At 44.9% G+C, this 18,022-nt stretch overlaps 1 protein-coding gene across 1 annotated transcript in view; it reads right to left on the bottom strand.

Annotated features, from left to right (window-relative positions):
- Window positions 1–18,022, bottom strand: part of LOC125442489 (transmembrane protein 132D-like) — a 383,280-nt gene that overhangs the window by 36,211 nt on the left and 329,047 nt on the right. The window contains exon 5 of the mRNA XM_048513856.1: window positions 8,293–8,436. Within this exon, the coding sequence (XP_048369813.1) occupies window positions 8,293–8,436 (144 nt within the window). The remainder of the gene's footprint in view (window positions 1–8,292; window positions 8,437–18,022) is intronic.

The following is an 18,022-nucleotide window of genomic DNA, read 5'->3' as shown; positions in this document are numbered from 1 at the left end:
ACAACGAACTGTGATTAGCCCAAGGTCACCCAGCTGGCATGTGTTGGAGTGCACAAGATAATCTGAATCACCAGACAAGCCTCCACAGCTCAAGTGGCAAAGAGGGGAATCAAACTCGGTTCTCCCGATTAGAGTGCACCTGCTCTTAACCACTACACCACGCTGAGTCCAACCCCTTTCTAATGTAAGAAATCCAAAGCTCAAGCATTCTTGATAGACGGCTCTCCACACTCCTCCTTAAAACTTCCAGGATGGAAAAGACCAGTCCTCCTCTAGGTGGCTGGCCCTATGGTGAAACTAGTCTCCCAACGAGGATGGTTTTCCTAACACTCATCTGCAGTCTACCCACCCGAACAGTTAGAAGATAATGAACATTAGATTGGTCCAAAGAGAGAAGAGATGTGATTTCGCTTTCAAAAAAAGCATTGTTGTAACAGTAAGCCAGCAGCAAATGAATATACTCTCTTGTGATTCCGGCGTTATTCATTTTGATTTTTACCAGTGGTTTCAGACTGTTGTTCTTTGCTAGACTCGTTTATACTCATGTACGCCAGCTGTTTCATTTTTATACCCAGTTTACACAAGACTTGCACATACAAAGCACGGCATTTATAATATAGCTCCGTTCTTTAATTGATTCACAGATTATGTTTAAAAAGGCGAGCATTTTATTGGCAAAATCCAAGCTCGGCAATGGGAAATGGCACGGAATTGTAGTTTTGACTTGCACAGAGTTGAAGGGAAATCAGAACGGGAATTTGGGGGTCAAAGCAGCAAGGCAAAGGAGTGTTACAGCCAGCTGCCAGTTGCTAGAGGACAAAAAAACCCATCTTCACATGATTGACACTTATAGACATCTCCTGCGGATTGTTCTCCAGAAGACACTCAAAACGCCACCATTTCAACTGGCTGCTGTCCTTGGTGCTGAATGGAAATGGTTTTAAAGCAAGGTTGCGTTTGTAGGCTGGAGACATCGTTTCCCATGAGGTACGCATTTATTTCTTCTGAGGCACATTGATTTCAGGTCAAATGGGCTTTGTGGTTTTTCCCCCCAGGCTTTCTATAAACCTTGAAAAAACGATGCCTTTACCAGCTCTTGGCAAGGTAAGTGGATGGCTGGGGGTGGGGAATATTTTTTATTATTGGTCTTGTTGTTATAATCTTCAGTTGTAGTCTGATGGATCCACCCTCTTTAGACCCTAGTTGACACCTGATTCTTGCACTGATGTTCCCCATGGCCTAAGCTCAAAAGGAGCAAGGGGTCTGCAGCATCAAGCGCCTCCTCTTAGTGCTTCCATACTGTTCTGGGTGGTGGTCCATCCTCCTCCGCAGCCAGCTTCCTGTCCCTTTAATGAAGAGACACAGTGAGGGAAAATGGCGCCCGGGGCAATGCCTGCTCCAGGCACCCCCTCCCCCGCGCCTCCCTGCACCCCACTTACCTTATCTGGCAGCGGCAGCAGTCCCAGGCAGAATGGCTAGGTGGGGCCGAGGGGTACCCTGTGGTGGTCCTGCCAGGTCACTTCTTCAGCTGGTGATAGGTCCACCGGCTGAAGGAGCAGCCTGGCCGGGCCAGGCAGAGCAAGGAAGCAGGAGGGGCATGGGGATTATTTTCCACCCCACGTGACCGAACAGCGGTCATCCGGGGCATTTGTCCCCGATGGTCCCATGGAAGCTCCACCTCTGCTTTTAAGGAATATGCAGAGCCTTGCATAGGTTCCACAGGATCCCCCAGTCTTTCATGAGAGTTTCATCAATCAGGGAGGCAGCACATCACATTGTCACACCTCCCTCAGCCACCAACCAGCTGAGGAGGCACCACTCCCCCAGAAATCTCTGTGGCCCCAGTGAGCTCTTCCCTTGCCTGGAACAACTGCCAGTTGTGGTGGGGCAATTTCCCATTCTCAAACTTCCCCTTTGCAAGGCTTCCATAGTGAAGGAACAGGAGAGGAGATGCTAGGAGGGAAAACCTAACTTCGTCACTTTCTCCCCAGCTTCTGCCAGCTTTCTTTCCTAAGTCTTTGACAAAGCACTGCAAAATCAGGTGCTATTACCAACTCTTGAATCCGTGGACCAGCAAGAATCGAAATCCAAGTCTCTGCATCGGAAGCATGCAAATACCCTCAATTTATTCCAAAATGCAGAATTTGGTTGGCTTCATGTGGGTTTTAATAGCTCTCTTCTGTGCTAAGGCACCGATGCCCATGCATTGCGATGCTTATTTATTCAGAGAATTCCATTAGTGGATGTTCTCCTAGTTCTTCCTGATCTTTATGCAATTATTTTTTCTCCTTCACTGCTGGAAAAAAATATCCTTGGCAGAGTAATTAGCATGTGTGTTTGGGTGCCCATCAGGGAATAAAAGAATGGGTTTGAAAGTCTGCCTTTGAACGTTGCTGCGACAGTGAACCAAACTCTGGGATTTCTGTGCAGTGAGAGCCAACATGGTTTAGGATCACTCATCAACCACCCGACTGAAGGCGGACAAGCAGTCTGAACTTAGTCTGTGAAGATTGGGGCAATGAGAGCCGGACACATTCCAGAAGGAGAAAGTAATTAAAGGTGTTAACAGAGGGGGGGGGGATTGTGGGGAAAGCTCACCCAGAATGGTTGTTTTCACAGATTTTTTTTGTCACTGGCAATTATCAAAGACTTGGTACAAGTTTGGGTCAGGCTGGAGCTTTAGTTAAAGGGATGATGTAGTGGGTTTGATTCCCCACTCCTGCACCTTAGTGGTGGAGGCTTATCTGGTGAATCAGATGTGTTTCCGCACTCCTACATTCCTGCTGGGTCACCCTGGGCTAGTCACAGTTCTCTCTGAACTCTCTTAGCCCCACCTACCTCACAAGGTGTCTGTTGCGGCGAGAGGAAGGGATAGGAGCTTGTAAGCCACCTTGAGTCACCTTACAGGAGAGAAAGGTGGTGTATAAATCCAAACTCCTCCTCCTCCTTCTTCATGTGTAGTTGTGGGGAAACAAATCCGGTGCACCAGATTAGAGTCAGCCATTCATGTGGAGGAGTGGGGGAATCAAACCTGGTTCTCCAGATCAGAGTCCACCACACTTCTAACCACTACGCCCCACTGGCTCTGTTGACATCTATTGTGTTGAGATTGCAGTTTGCTTCCCAGCCTCCAGCTATGCTTAATAGTTCAAGTCAATAATTTGCTCTGTTCTGGTTGTACTGCTGTGAACTTCAGGTTGAAAACCACTGCGCCTTGCACACCTGAGCATTCCCTATGCTTCTTTTGCTGTAAATATCAAGGTTGTCAGCTGCTAATTTGACACTCTAACACACACACACACACACACACACACACACACACACACACACACACACACAGAGAGAGAGAGAGAGAGAGAGAGAGAGAGAGAGAGAGAGAGCTTCAAGGAAAAGAGTGGCTATATTATCTCCCTGGATGTACCAGCTTAAATTGAGTGGAGATGACAGTAATTTGGCATTATTACAATCTTGTAGGCACATTAATAAAGCAGCATCAAAATGTAGTATGGCTTCACCAGCAGGATGGCTTGGAGTCGGTGCTAAGAGCAATAAAGAACGCCCCCGTGGGGAAAAAAAGGTGGCAGACGACCCTTTAGGGAAGCAAATTAAGAATGTGAGGATTTCTAGAAGGTAGAAGGTGGGTGAAAAACTAGAGGGCTTCCACGTAATTCAAAAGAAGGTAGTTGATTAATCACCTGTCTGATAAAGGATTAATCTATTAACGTTTGCATTAAATCCTACAAAACCTTTCGTTTCCTAGTACATACCCCCAAATGAATTTAGGAAAAAAACTAAGGTTTCATTAAAAAGTTGCCCTTTTCCATTCCCCCTCCCCCCATTTCAGTAACAATTTGGGTGGCCTGCAGCAGAGAGCAAAAAAATACTTGCACGTTTATTCTGTAAGATGGTCACATACACAGAGGACTATTAAAATAGTAATACTTACACGTTAACTGGTGTGTTGCAAAAACTCTAAGAGCAACTTGGAGTTTCCGAGGAGTGAGATAATGGAAAATCTCATGAAAAAAAAAACCTATTGATCTTCCATGTTTTCTGCCTCAGTGTCACACACCAGAACAAGACATAATGGAGAAAAATAACACAACTAACAGTCCCCAAAACTGAAATATTGCCACTCGTTATATTTGTCCTTTTCCAGTTCATTAAGGGAAGATATAGTCAAGCACCCAGTTACAGGAAGTAGAGATTACAGCACTAATGATGAGAACTAGAGATGTTCTCCAAAACTTAGGGATTCCTCTGCTCTGGAATTTATGTCTGTGGTACCCTATGAAATGAGAGCAAACATGGCTTAGTGGTTGAGAGCAGCAGACTCTAATTTGGAGAACTGGGTTCGATTCCCCGCTTCTCCAGATGAAGCCTGCTGGGAGATCTTGGGCTAGTCACAGTTCTCTCAGAACTCTCTCAGCCCCTACCTCACAAGGTGCTTCTTGTTGGGAAGGGGAGGACAATTGGAAGCCCTTTGGAGACTCCTTGTGAGAGAGAAAAGCAGGGTATAGAAACCAAACCAAATCAAATTCTTTATTGCAGTCAAAGACCAGCACATAATAATACAAACTGAGAGGGGTATAGAAACCAACCTCTTTTTATCTCTCATATTTTAAGCTCTTCCTTCCTCCATGGAATTTAGGAAATCTTATTTAAAACCCCAATGGGGTAGATTAGGTAGAGAAGGAGTAACTGACTTAAGGTCACTCAGTGGGCTTTATAAACGACTGGGGCTTTTTTGTGTAGGACTTTACATGCCTCTTGGTAAAGCAGAAGAGGCGATGAGCTTGTTAGCTGTACACGAACAGTGCCGTGTAGAAAATCCAGAATTAAAAATGGAAGAACGGAGAATTGCTTGGTATCAGTTAAGCATCTAAAGACCTGGGTCACCTGAAGCTCCAAAATCTGCGGGAAATATCCACAAAAGAAAATAGCGGAAGCATCCCTCCTGACAATTAAATGGGAGATGAATGTCTGTTTAGATTCTCTTTGGGAGACAAAAATAGTTTTGAGGGATGTTAAGAAGGGTTTTTGTTGTTGTTTCAGCAAAATTGACTGGAAACTCCTGGGCAATGTTCTTACCCTTTATTAGCAAGTTCTCATACACTCAAGAATGTCTTGACGTTCTTCTAAAAATTTTGTTGAAATTCCTACAGCTATTGCAGTGGGGGAAGAATCCTTCTAAAACCAAGATGGGGTCTTCCAGATTTCTTTCTCACCCATATTGCAGCCCCTATTTAGTTTCTTCTTTCAAGAGAGAGAAGGTCGCTGATGTTCGTGCACCACAGACCAAGATGAAAACTGACCCTCCTTTTCCAGGATCACTAATTGGCTCTCGCAGATATGTCCAGCTCCTTAAGAGCTTAAAAAAAAGCCCAAGGACAGCAGCCACCACCTTCAGAAAAAATACCCAATTATTTAAAATGCTGTGAGACCGTGGCTAGCTGACAACTTTGCAAAACAGGTCATTAGAACAGCTTCCTCCAATTTCCACAGCCACACAAATGACCGTTACCTGCTTAGCACCTGATGTAAACATTTCAACCGAGTGGCTAATGAGACGTGAGGCCCTGTGGGGGCTCGGCTTTCAGTGCTCTCTGTCCCTCTCTGCGGAAAAATCCATCAAATTTGCAAAAGGCCTAAACAACCACCCATCTCCCCTCCTTTTTATTTATTCATTTATTTATTGCACAGTTCGATTCTTAAACAGTGAGGGCTTGGGGCCAAGACCAACCTGGATGCTTTGCTGGCAGGACCAGGAATCCCTGAGCTGTCTTCAAGGGCCAGACTGCAACCCAAAGGTATTCCTTAGACCTCTTCCGCACAGGCAGAATAATGCACTTTCAATCCACTTTCACAATTGTTTGCAAGTGGATTTGGCTATTCCACACAGTAAAATCCAGCTGCAAAGTGCACTGAAAGTGGATTAAAAGCGCATTATTCTGCATGTGCGGAAGTGCCCTGAGATTGTAGTGGGCCACAGTCCATCTGAAAGGGAGGAGCTCACAGACCACTTTGGGGGCTGGGGTCGGGAAAGCAAAACCAGATCCGGAGGTCAGAGACTTTCCCTACCCCTCTAGGATCTTGAAGCTCCTTATGAGTCACCATGATGCCCTGTGCCCTTCTAACAGGGCAGAAATGAGATCACTGATTTGTAAAGCAGAACAAGACTCCATCATGCACTGGGAAGCGAAGAGTGCCGCCATATCATAGCCAACTAATGGAGACCTACATAGGGTATTCAAGACAAGAGATGAAAAAGAGGAAGATTGCCATTGTTTGTCTTTGCATAGCAACCGTGGACTTCCCTGCTGGTCTCCCAGTGAAGTACTAAACCAGACCAGAGCTGCTTAATATATAATAACTGACAAGGCCAGGCAGGCATGGGCCATCTATCATGCCCTACTACCCCTTTAGGTTCATTCTAATCTTTCCTGGGAAATGGGGCTTGCCCAGGCTGGCTTTTGGCTTGCAAGCCTCAGCAGCACTTGGCACCTTGTTAGAGCAACTCAGCCACCACTTAGAACTGTCCATGGTCCTGCGGAGCCGCTTACACTTTTGACTTGACTCTGGCCTTGTTTTCTTTTTAAAAGTTGAACGGTATTTGGCTGTATCTCTTCAAACCACCGGTGGTTTTTGTAGAGTCACATGAATGAAGATTCCTCTGTACTGTTCCCTCCTTCTCCTTTTCCTTAAGCCTACATTAAATAAATCCATTTTCCAAATCAGTGGCAGATTTATAGGGCCGCCTGGATTAAGACACCGGGTGAGGCGTGTTTGATCAGATATTGCCAGCATGATAGCTGGATCTGGAACCATTAAGCTAAATGGACACCCTGCAATGATTTTTATATGGCGTGTCAGGCATTTCAAGTCGGCCGAGCTCATCTTATGTGCAGAAGGATTAGTATGCAAACAAAGTGGATGAAAGCAAGCCAAAGGTGCGAGAAAGAAGCCAAAGAACACTCTGGAATTGCTCCCAGGATGCGCTTACACATTATCTTAGCAGCATGGTTTGGGGAGGTGCCACAGCTCAGTGGTGTAGAGCTCTTGCTTTTCATGAAGAAGGAGTACGCTGAATCCGCAGCAGTTCGAGGAGGCAGCAAGTGCTGGGAAGGACCTTTCTTAGCCTGAAATCCTGGAGAGTCACAGCCAAGTAGCCAAGACAATACTGAGTGAAGTCTCTTGGCTGTCAGTTTTACAAAATGTTGTTCATTAAAGGGGGAAACTACTCATTGCTGCCAGCATACTTACATTGCAAGCACAAAGTACTTGGATTATTCCCCAGCATTTCCAGTGCAAGCAGGCAGCAAGTGTTGGGAAGGCCCTTTCTCATCCTGAAATCCTGGACAGCCACAGCCAAGCCGCAAAGACAATACCGAATGAGGTCCCTGAACTGACAGTTTTACAAAATATTGCTCACTACAGGGGGAGGCTATGCTTTGTTGATAATGTACCTGCGTTACCTGCACAAAGTACTTGGTTTAATCCTTGGAATCTCCTGTTAAACAAACTTTGGAAACAGATTCTAGAAAGATCTGTGGGCTTTCCAGGCTGTGTGGCCATGGTCTGGTAGATCTTGCTCCTAATGTTTCACCTGCATTGGTGGCTGGCATCTTCAGAGGTGTATCACAGAGAGAAGTGTGTTACACTACAGTGTGTAACATACTTCTCTCTGTGATACACCTCTGAAGATGCCAGCCACAGATGCAGGTGAAATGTTAGGAGAAAGATCTACGAGACCACGGTCACACAGCCCGGAAGGCCCACCACAACCAGTTGAGTCCAGCCGTGAAAGCCTTTGGCAATACATTTAGAAAGATCTTTTTCTGCCTAAGATCTGAGTCAACTGCCAATTACAGGAAATAATACAGAATGAAATAGACCAGAGTCCCCAAGCTTTTTGAGCCTGTGGATACTTTTGGGAACCTGAAACAGGATGGCGGGTGTGACCAAAAAAAGGGCAACCACAGTAGGAGGAGCCAGCCAACCACAAAATGGCTGCAAAGAGAAGCGGAGCCAGCCAACCACAAAATGATGGTTGAAAGAGTTGGAGCCAACCACAAAAAGCCAGGGAGTAAAGCTATGCCTAACTCTACGAGTAAGTCTTCAACATTTCAGGCATTATCGCAGTCTAACAGAATGCCTGTTGAAATGAATACCAAGTTCGAAGAAGAAATTCAGAGGAGAATGTTGGAGGAATCACTGATCTTAGAAGGTAGGAAAGTTCAGAATAAGAATCTTTTGTGGATATGTTTCCAGATTCGAAGTATCATGTCTTACCTTAATCACATCTTCATCAGAAGATCTGCACTCCACTGAATCGAAAAGATCCATGACAGTTCCATCTTCTTCCACCGAGACCACTTTGACAGGAACAGCTACCGTCTTCCCGTTGAGAATTGCCGTGTTCAGGATCTCAGCTTCCTAGAAGACAAGGCACAGTTTTCGATTGACATGGCTGAACCAAAAGCTTGTGGCATTGCTGTACCTAATACACAGCTCTAATTCACAAAGATCCTAATCCAAAGTCGTGGCACAAGAGAAGGATGTAAACCTCCTCTGGGTTGGTATCATGGACTTTCAGGCGAATGAATAGTGTATGCAACAGGCAGTGGTGGTCACAGAGGGAATGACACCACAAATGAACCGTCTGGTTTCTAAGATGCCACATGATTCTTTCTTGGTTTATCGTGCAGCATCTTAAATCCAACAAATTTATTGTGGCACAAGCTTTTGTGAACCACAGCCTACTTTACCAGATGAATGGATGACCAGATAAAAAAACAAGAAGAGACTGGATTTATACCCCGCTTTTCTCAACATACAAATTCCTTCCCTCTCCCCACAACAGACACCTGGTGAGGTAGGTGGGACTGAGAGGGTTTTGAAGAATTACAACTAGCCTAAGGTCACCCAGCTGGCTTCATGAACAGGAGTGGGGGGACAAGCCCAGTTCACCAGATTAGTGTCCACCACTCATGTGGAGGAGTGGGGAATCAAACCCAGTTCTCCAGATTAGAGTCCACCATTCTTAACCTCTACACTTTGGTGGCTCTCTCACCACGCTGGCTTGTAGGGATTATATCAATCCAGCCTTGTTTCACCGAAGGTGGCTCCCAATACTTTTGAGTCCAGGTCTTGGAGCTAGAATTGACTTCTAAAGACCTAAATGTCTTGGGGTCAGCAACCCTGGAGGACTGCCTACTTGTATTTGAACTTAAGTGACCACTCTGGTCATCCTCAGAAATTCTGAGATGGGCCCCCTCCATCTGAAGCTGGACAGGTGGCAACTAGTGCCCACCCTTTGGAGCTCCTTCCCAAGGGAGGTGTGTCTGTCTTCAGCCAATGGGCAAATACCTTTTTTGGTTAGTTTGGCTAACTCTTATTGGTTCTCCTACCTATTTGAGTTCCTGTGTGTCCTTGTGTTCATGCATACAGATGCATATATATATATATATGTATATACATACATATATATATGTGTGTGTGTGTTTTAAATACTTTAGATGCATTTGTGTGTATTGTATTTATTAATTAAATAAATTTATTTAATTTGATAAATTAATAATAAATAAATAAAATAAAATAAAATAAATAGATTAAATACATTTCTAACCTACTCTTCAAATCATTCCTGAGTGGGTTACAACAACATAACAGAATCTAAACTATTACAATAAAAACATATAAACATATCTCCTAAAAACACACCTAAGAATAGTTAAACCAATGCCCAGGTGTAAGTGGAGGGCAAATCCCCCCCAAAAAGTAGCGGTTTGAGGGTAGATGGCATAAATCAGCCAAATGCCCAAGAAAAAACATAGATGTCGAAGGCTTTCACGGCCGGAATCACTGGGGTGCTGTGTGGTTTCTGGGCTGTATGGCCGTGTTCTAGCAGCATTCTCTCCTGACGTTTTGCCTGCATCTGTGGCTGGCATCTTCTGAAACCACACAGCACCCCAAAAACGTAGATCTTGAGCAGGTGTTGAAAGATGTATAATATTGGCAGCAGTCAGACCTCCAATGGCAAGGCATTCCATAAACTGGGGGCAGCAGTGGCATAGGAGGTTAAGAGCTCGTGTATCTAATCTGGAGGAACTGGGTTTAATTCCCAGCTCTGCCGCCTGAGCTGTGGAGGCTTATCTGGGGAATTCAGATTAGGCTGTACACTCCCACACATGCCAGCTGGGTGACCTTGGGCTAGTCACAGCTTCTCGGAGGTCTCTCAGCCCCACCTACCTCACAGGGTGTTTGTTGTGAGGGGGGAAGGGCAAGGAGATTGTCAGCCCCTTTGAGTCTCCTGCAGGAGAGAAAGGGGGGATATAAATCCAAACTCTTCTTCTTCTTCTTCTTCTATCACAGAGAAGGCCTTCTGAGCAGCCTCCACCCCCTCACAGAGGGGGAAGGGACCTCAGGCAGCCCCCCTCATGTCCTGAGCTCCCAGGCTGGTTTTAAATGGCAAAAGGCGCTCCCACAAGTACACTGGTCCCAGGCCATTTTGCCATTGTTTTGATGAGTCCAGTGAGTCAGTAAGCCGATTCATGTGGCCCTTTCCTGGCTTCTGCTGATTGGATGAAGTAAGATGAAAAGAGTGCTGTTGCCTCCACCCCTAGTCTCGTCACCCCAGTCATTATGTACCATTATTTTTTATTTATTCTTATTTGCAAAATTTGTATTCTGCCTTCCTGCCTTTGAAGGGGTCAGCAACTCAGTTCACCATTTAAGACACAGGGAAACTGCAGGCTCATTTTTAGTTTAACTTGGTAAGGCATTCTTACAATCTGTACAATGGTTCAGAATAATTTTTACTGTCTATTTTAATTTATGAGTCTGTGTTGTTCGTACGTATTTCAGGTTATATGTCACGTTCTTCTCAATGACCTGGTGCCATAATAAAATGATTGGATTGAATTTAAAACATACACGATACGATTAGGCTTAAAAACCATTAAAATCAACCTGCGCCTAACACACATCATTAAAGCATATTAAATACAGAGTTAAACTATGTACAAAGACATCCAAAAGCCATTAAAACATTGATTAGGAAGGTGAGATCATAGAGGGAATACCAAATGAAACCAAAAAGTCTTTACTTGCTGGCAGAAGATGATCATGGAAGGGGACAAATTTCTGTAGAATACTTCCCAAGGTTTGGAGCCATGAAGAAGAAGAAGAAGAAGAAGAAGAAGAAGAAGAAGAAGAAGAAGAAGAAGAAGAAGAAGAAGAAGAAGAAGAAGAAGAAGAAGAAGAAGAGGAGGAGGAGGAGGAGGAGGGGGAGGGGGAGGAGGAGGAGGAGGAGGAGGGGGGAGGAGGAGGAGGAGGAGGAGGAGGAGGAGATTGGATTTATATCCCCCCCTTTCTCTCCTGTAAGGAGACTCAAAGGGGCTAACAAGCTCCTTTCCCTTCCCCCCCACCCCCACAACAAACACACTGTGAGGTGGATGAGGCTGAGAGAGCTCCAAAGAACTGTGACTAGCCCAAGGCCACCCAGCTGGCATGTGTTAGAGTGCACAAGCTGATCTGGTTCACCAGATAAGCCTCCACAACTCAAGTGGAAGAGCGGGGAATCAAACCCGGTTCTCCAGATTAGAGTGTGCCTGCTCTTAACCACGACACCACGCTGACCCTCTCTTTGTCACCTGCTTATTAAGTCCCAACTTGATCAGGCTAAATCAGTGTACGGATCCTTGTCAACAACTCCCAACTAAACCCTTGACATTGCTGACTACTCTTGCAGTGTCACCCTAAGAAGAAAAGCCCACCGATTCAATGGAATTAGAAGGATGTAACTGCTGAAGGCTACAGTTGAACTGCCCTGCCCTGCTTTTCCTGAGCTTCGACGCATGTCAGATTATTCCCTTGTGTAAAGTTGGTCCAGTATGGCCAGTGCAGATGGTGGAAAGCACGGCGTTTCAATCTCCCCAGCCGCTCCCACGCCAGCTATTCATCACGACAGTCCAATTGCGCTGAAATAGTCATCACATGTTACTTCGGCGCTTACGAATACTCCCCGAAGCTCACAATTAGGCTAAACAACCCTCTCTCTTGCACCCTGATGTAACACAAAAATAGTTTCATCGCCTCCTCTGAAGTTACTACTGATTTGCACCCTGGGTAACAGAGAGAACAACTGCGGCGGCTTGATTTCTTATTTCTTATTCAGATTCCCAAGGTGTTTAACAATCACAATTGAAGCATGCGTGTAGAACAAAGGGGTCTTGATTTCATCGGGTTCCTATGAGTGAAAGGCTGCTTTCCCCCCAGTGGTAATTTCTCATCTAAATAGTTCACATGGTGGGGTTTTGAAGTCTGACCTGATTTTACTTGTGGAGGAGAACCTAAGAAAGGGATTGAAAACCAAATACATCAGAAATTGACTTTTTCCTACTGTCTCGTGGAGGAACTCTTCCTGCTCTAATCTAAAGTGATGTGGATCAGAAAGAGCACTTTTGACTTCTTAAAGGAACAGAGACTTCCTTGTAGTTCAAAAGGGAGAAAAGAGACTGAAGACTTTCAAAGGGGAGGGAAAAGCTAGACACGTTTTCCAACCCGGCTCCTGTCAGTCCGGCCTGATCATCAAGCCAATGCGTTCAATGGGACTTACTCCTGAGTAACTGTGCATGGGATTGCAGAGCTAGTAGGGTGCAAGAATCGGCACGGTGCAGTGGTTAAAGTGCCGCACTATTTGCTGGAAGACATGGGTTCAAATCCCTACCTTTTTCATACAAACTTGCTGGGGGACATACTTCCCACTTTGCCTACTTCAAAGGGTTGTTGTGAGGACAAAAAGGAGAGGAGAATAATGTAAGTTGCTATAAGGAGAATGCGTTGGGTAGAAAGGCAGGGTGTAAATGAAGCTAGCGAATAAATGTAAAGGGAAAAGGAAAAAAGTGGCGCTGTGTGGGAAAATCCTGAGTTGCAACTTCTTTTTCTACTTCTGCCAAACCTCAGTGACTCCATCTTCAAAACTGGGGCAGCACAGATGAACTGGCCTGCCTCTCAGGGCTGTTGCTGGGATTGTACCCGGGGCATTTTGAATACACTAAAATGCTGCAATAAGGCCCAGCATTCCTGTTATGAATGACCTTCTGTTTAAAAAGAGGGTTACTACAACTCTGCAACCAAAGAGAGAATTTTTTTCTCTCTTTCTCACAATACTAGAACCAGGGGGCATTCATTGAAAATGCTGGGGGGAAGAATTAGGACTAATAAAAGGAAACACTTCTTCACACAACGTGTGATCGTTGTTTGGAATATGCTGCCACAGGAGGTGGTGATGGCCACTAACCTGGATAGCTTTAAAAGGGGCTTGGACAGATTTATGGAGAAGTCAATTTATGGCTACCAATCTTGATCCTCTTTGATCTGAGATTGCAAATGCCTTAACAGACCAGGTGCTCGGGAGCAACAGCCTCAGAAGGCCATTGCTTTTACATCCTGCATGTGAGCTCCCAATGGCACCTGGTGGGCCACCGCGAGTAGCAGAGAGCTGGACTAGATGGACTCTGGTCTGATCCAGCAGGCTAGTTCTTATGTTCTTATGTTCTTAACCTTGAGCTGTGAGAACATTCACACCTTTCACACATGTGAACTGAAGAGGGGTGTAAAGAAAATTGTAAGCCCTTGGGGGCGGGGGGGGGGGAGGTCATTTGAAAAAACAAGTCGCTAGGAAGCTTAAGCAAAGCTCATGGTAATCCTACGCATTTCTTCAAGAAAAATATGATGCTGGTAAATATTACAAGCATCCCAAGAAATCCAGCAAATCTAAAAGCCCTGACCTGGACCGGGTTGGATTTCCCGCTCCTGAAGCCTGCTGGGTGACTCAGTCACAGTTCTCTCAGAACTCTCTCAGCCCTACCTGCCTCACATGAGTGGCAGACTCTAATCTGGAGAACTGGGTTTGATTCCCCAGTCCTCCACATGAAGCCTGCTGGGTGACCTTGGCCTAGTCACAGTTCTCTCTGAACGCTTTCAGCCTCACCTGCCTCACCAGGTGCCTACTGTGGGAAGGGGACGGGACAGCAGTTGTAAGCCATTTCGAGACTCCTTAAAGGTAGAGAAAAAGCAGGGAGTACGAACCAACTCTTCTTCTTCTAATGTTCCCTTCCCATTAAAACAAACCACCTGCTGCAATAAAATGCAAACACCTCTTCCTATTATTGGATGCACTTGATGAATTCCTTCCTTCCCTTTTAGCCCTGTGTTGTTCGTTCAACTGTAGAGGGGCAAAGAAACACTTTGACCAGATTAAGCAGTGGGAAGAATCTTTGAAAATCTCATTCCCCTCTGTCCTTTTAATGGCACAAAGGGGTTTAAGAATCTCCTGCCGAAAGTCCCTTAAGAAATTATTACATTCTCAAGAAACAAGCCTGATAGTTACTCAGGCTTAGACATGAGATTTATAGGTCAGCTCTCAGCATGCTGAAGAATGAAAAACCTAAACAGCCTCTAATTCGCCAGACGCTCATGCAAAAGAACTTTTCGGAAGAAATATTATATTCCTCGTCTGCAACTAATAGAATTAGAGGAGATGGTGAGATAGCCAGGAATATGAATGCTCCTGACCAAAAATGTTGGGCAAAAATGGTTCCCAAAACAAGATTTTTTTAAAAAAAAGATGCTGATAATCCTTACAACTAATACAGATGAGAAAGATTTAGGTGTCAGAATTTAGAATGGCATGCTGTGGTTGGTGCAAATTTCCGTGTAGAAGGAGGACCAATGATTGCAGCTCATCTCTGGACGATGGAGATCAGCTCCCTTGGATAATATTGATGCTCTAGAGCATAGGTGTCAAATTTGCAGCCTTCCAGATGTTATGGACTACAGTTCCCATCATCCCCTGCCAGCATCATGCTGGCAGGGGATTTATTTATTTATTTATTACATTTATATACCGCCCTCCCCCGAAGGGCTCAGGATGATGGGAACTGTAGTCCATAACATCTGGAGGACCACGAGTTTGACACCTGTGCTCTCTAGAGGCTGGGCTCTGTCGCATAGTACCCCATTAAAATCCTGTCCAACTATTAAGAGTAGTCAAGCTTCCCGAGTTTCTTTGGTTTCATCTCATCAGCACAGCCCAAAACTCATCAAGTCTTGAGCTCTCCCAGGCTTAATCTCATCAAACCATTTCCAACAGCATTCTCCATGCTTTACATGGACTTTACGTTGTCCCAAGAAATTGCCACTCCTATTATTGCCAGAAGGTCTGTTTTTCCTATAACTGGAGCTCCCATATCCATATTTCTTTGCTCCTGGACTTCCTCCTTGTGCTTGACGTCGTTTCCTGTGGGGCATGCTGGCTGTTTCTCTCACCTTCTCTAGACCTCCTCACTTCTGGAATGATAACTATTGCCTTTCCCGTACCCTAACGCATTCCCGGTATCGCTGCTCCCTTTATTTCATGGCCTCTTAATCCTCTCTTTGTGTGTATTTTAAAATGTTGATCCCCTAATAAAATTGTAACCTCTTCTCCTGCAACCTTGCTTTAGAGTGATTTTCTTGGGGAACCAGTTTCTGAATAATAATAATAATAATTTCAATAAGCCTTTATTGGCATATACACGATAATATAAAAAATATAGTTCCAGTTAAAAGTGAATAATAAAAAACTTCGCGTTTGTCATACATTCAGTTTACAAACTTCTGACAAAAACTTTGCCACTATAAGGCAACAATGAAAATTCTGACAATTTAAAAGCATAACTACTTTATCTGATTGAGTATAATCAATCATAGAGTCTATAACTTGGGATAACAACCTGGATGGGAGTTCTTGATATAATAAGCAGTTCAGGAGAATGTGTGGGATGGAATCCAGCTGTCCTATACTACAGGGACAGTCTCTGAATACAGGTGATAGATCTCCGACATGCCTCTTACAAAGCCGGTCAGCCTCTAACTAATGCCCCGTCTATTCCAAAAGGCAGATTCGACCAATTCAGGTAACAAACCCGGCTTATCTTCTGAGATATGATGAAATCAGGCTAGGCTGGGTCATCAAACCGAGAGTTTTGAGAAATGCTCCAGTATGAACTCCTTGATTGTTAAAGGCTTTGGGTGGGTCCAATCAGTCCCAGCTGTCTCACCCTGAACCATGACTGTTGGGAGCTCCATAACTTCTGTTGTTTTTTCAAGCGATTTATTCTCCAGGGGAGCAAATCTGTTGAAAAGCTCTAAGCCACTCTGAACGTGTGCACCCTTTCCAGGGGGGGGGGGGGAATCTATTTTACTTTGTTTACACTGTCCTTGGGTGCCTGGAGAAGGGAGCCGGCGTTTCCTCGCTCTCATGGTTAACTTAATTGTCTAGCAGAGATAAGAATAGCTCTATGCATGTCTTCACCACAATTACAAGCTCCTCCTTTTGATGTTGAGGCTCTTTGGAAAGGCAATCAAAGAATATAGGGACTTATCTTTGAAAGACAAGAGTTCAGTGATGCATCTCCTTAGAAACTGGAACCCTGTTGGTTCAAACTGTCAAACCCATGTTTCACTGTTGTGCAATTCAGACAGGCACATCTTTACTCTTCATGCCAGGTTCTGTTTTGCCTTGATTCCCAACTTTCCCCAGAAAATATACCCATCTTTAAACATTATTTGCGTATCGGTAGATCATTGTTATATGGCAAAATGAGACACATCCTGCAAACAATCATGAAAACCGGGCAAAATCTGTACACCGTGCATACAAATCCACAAAACCAACGTCAAAAAGCAGGGAATCAAATCTGTCGGAACCTCCCCCCCCACCCCAAAATATATTTAAAAGGAATGAAATAGAGAACACTAGCTTATCCCTCATATCTGAGAGATTCTATCTTCTGGACAAGGTCTCTTTGTTATTGATGAGAGAATAAAACCTCAGCCGAGATCCTCAGCGTTTCCATTCGACTGTGGCAAGATTAAAGAGTCCAGTTTGTGGTGCCTCTCCCTTTCTGTTGTCGCAAGGCACACCACACTGCAAGTGACAAATGAGGGAGGCACAAGTCTCCTTTCAGAGAAAGGCCCCTTGCGTCCGTCTGCTGAAAATAACTTGAAAAGACCAACAGCATCTCGCCTCCAGCCCTGTCAAAGAGCAGCCGAAGAAACACAAGCAAATGCCAGTCCAACAGAAAGTATTACAAATACATACAAGCCTACATCCTGATTGCCTTTCCCTTTCCATGGCTTTACAGAGAGATCCTTGATAGCAGAATTTAAAATAACGGTCCCCAAGCTGCCGAAAGGGGACATTTTCCACAAGCAAAATGCTGTTCCCACTGCATATGTTAGGGGGCGCTGTTCTCCATGTCCATGGGAAGATGGACGGCTTGGATCAGTAAGGTTAACAAGGGGAAAGAAATGACTGGTAGCAACGTTCTAAGTCAGGGGCCCCTAAAAATTTCGAGCCTGTGAGCACCGTGGGAATTCTGACACTGTGCGGCGGGTGGAGCCACAAAATGGCTGCTGCAACAGGTGGAGCTACACACAAAATGGCTGCTGCAAGAGGCGGAGCTACCCACAAAATGGCACCGCATCTTTGTGTCAGCCACAAAGTGAAGATCTTTGTGTTGTAGTAGTAGCTGCTGGCAAAGCAACTTATTTAAAAATCTGTAGAGCCAATCAAGTCTCCAATGGCCAATCAGAAGTCATATTGGGCAAAAGAGTCCGCTACCTCCCCACTTTCTGAATACACTCGGCGGGTGCCAGAAAGCATTCCAAGGATGTACAATTCTCTGGTTTTGCAGGGAGAAGCACCTGACAAGGATACAGTTTCCTGTAGGGCCGTAGTTCTTAACGTTTTCGGGGGTCATTGATTCCTTCGAGAATTTGATGAAAGCTAGAAGTCACTTCCCCAGAAAGGATGTCATAATATGGCGACAACGATCATTGTTCATTACTAACTGCATATGTAACCCCCATGCTCAGAATGGGTTGACCCAGAAAGGGGTGGAGACTCAAAGCAGCAGAAGGCTGCAGAGCTCATGTAGTTTGGAGGAGACAAGGCTACCAGACTCGGACCTTG

This window comes from Sphaerodactylus townsendi, linkage group LG13, assembly GCF_021028975.2.
Source record: "Sphaerodactylus townsendi isolate TG3544 linkage group LG13, MPM_Stown_v2.3, whole genome shotgun sequence".
Taxonomy (NCBI): Eukaryota; Metazoa; Chordata; class Lepidosauria; order Squamata; family Sphaerodactylidae; genus Sphaerodactylus; species Sphaerodactylus townsendi.
Note: the sequence above shows the minus strand (reverse complement) of the source record. Positions and strands in the feature narration are given on the sequence as shown.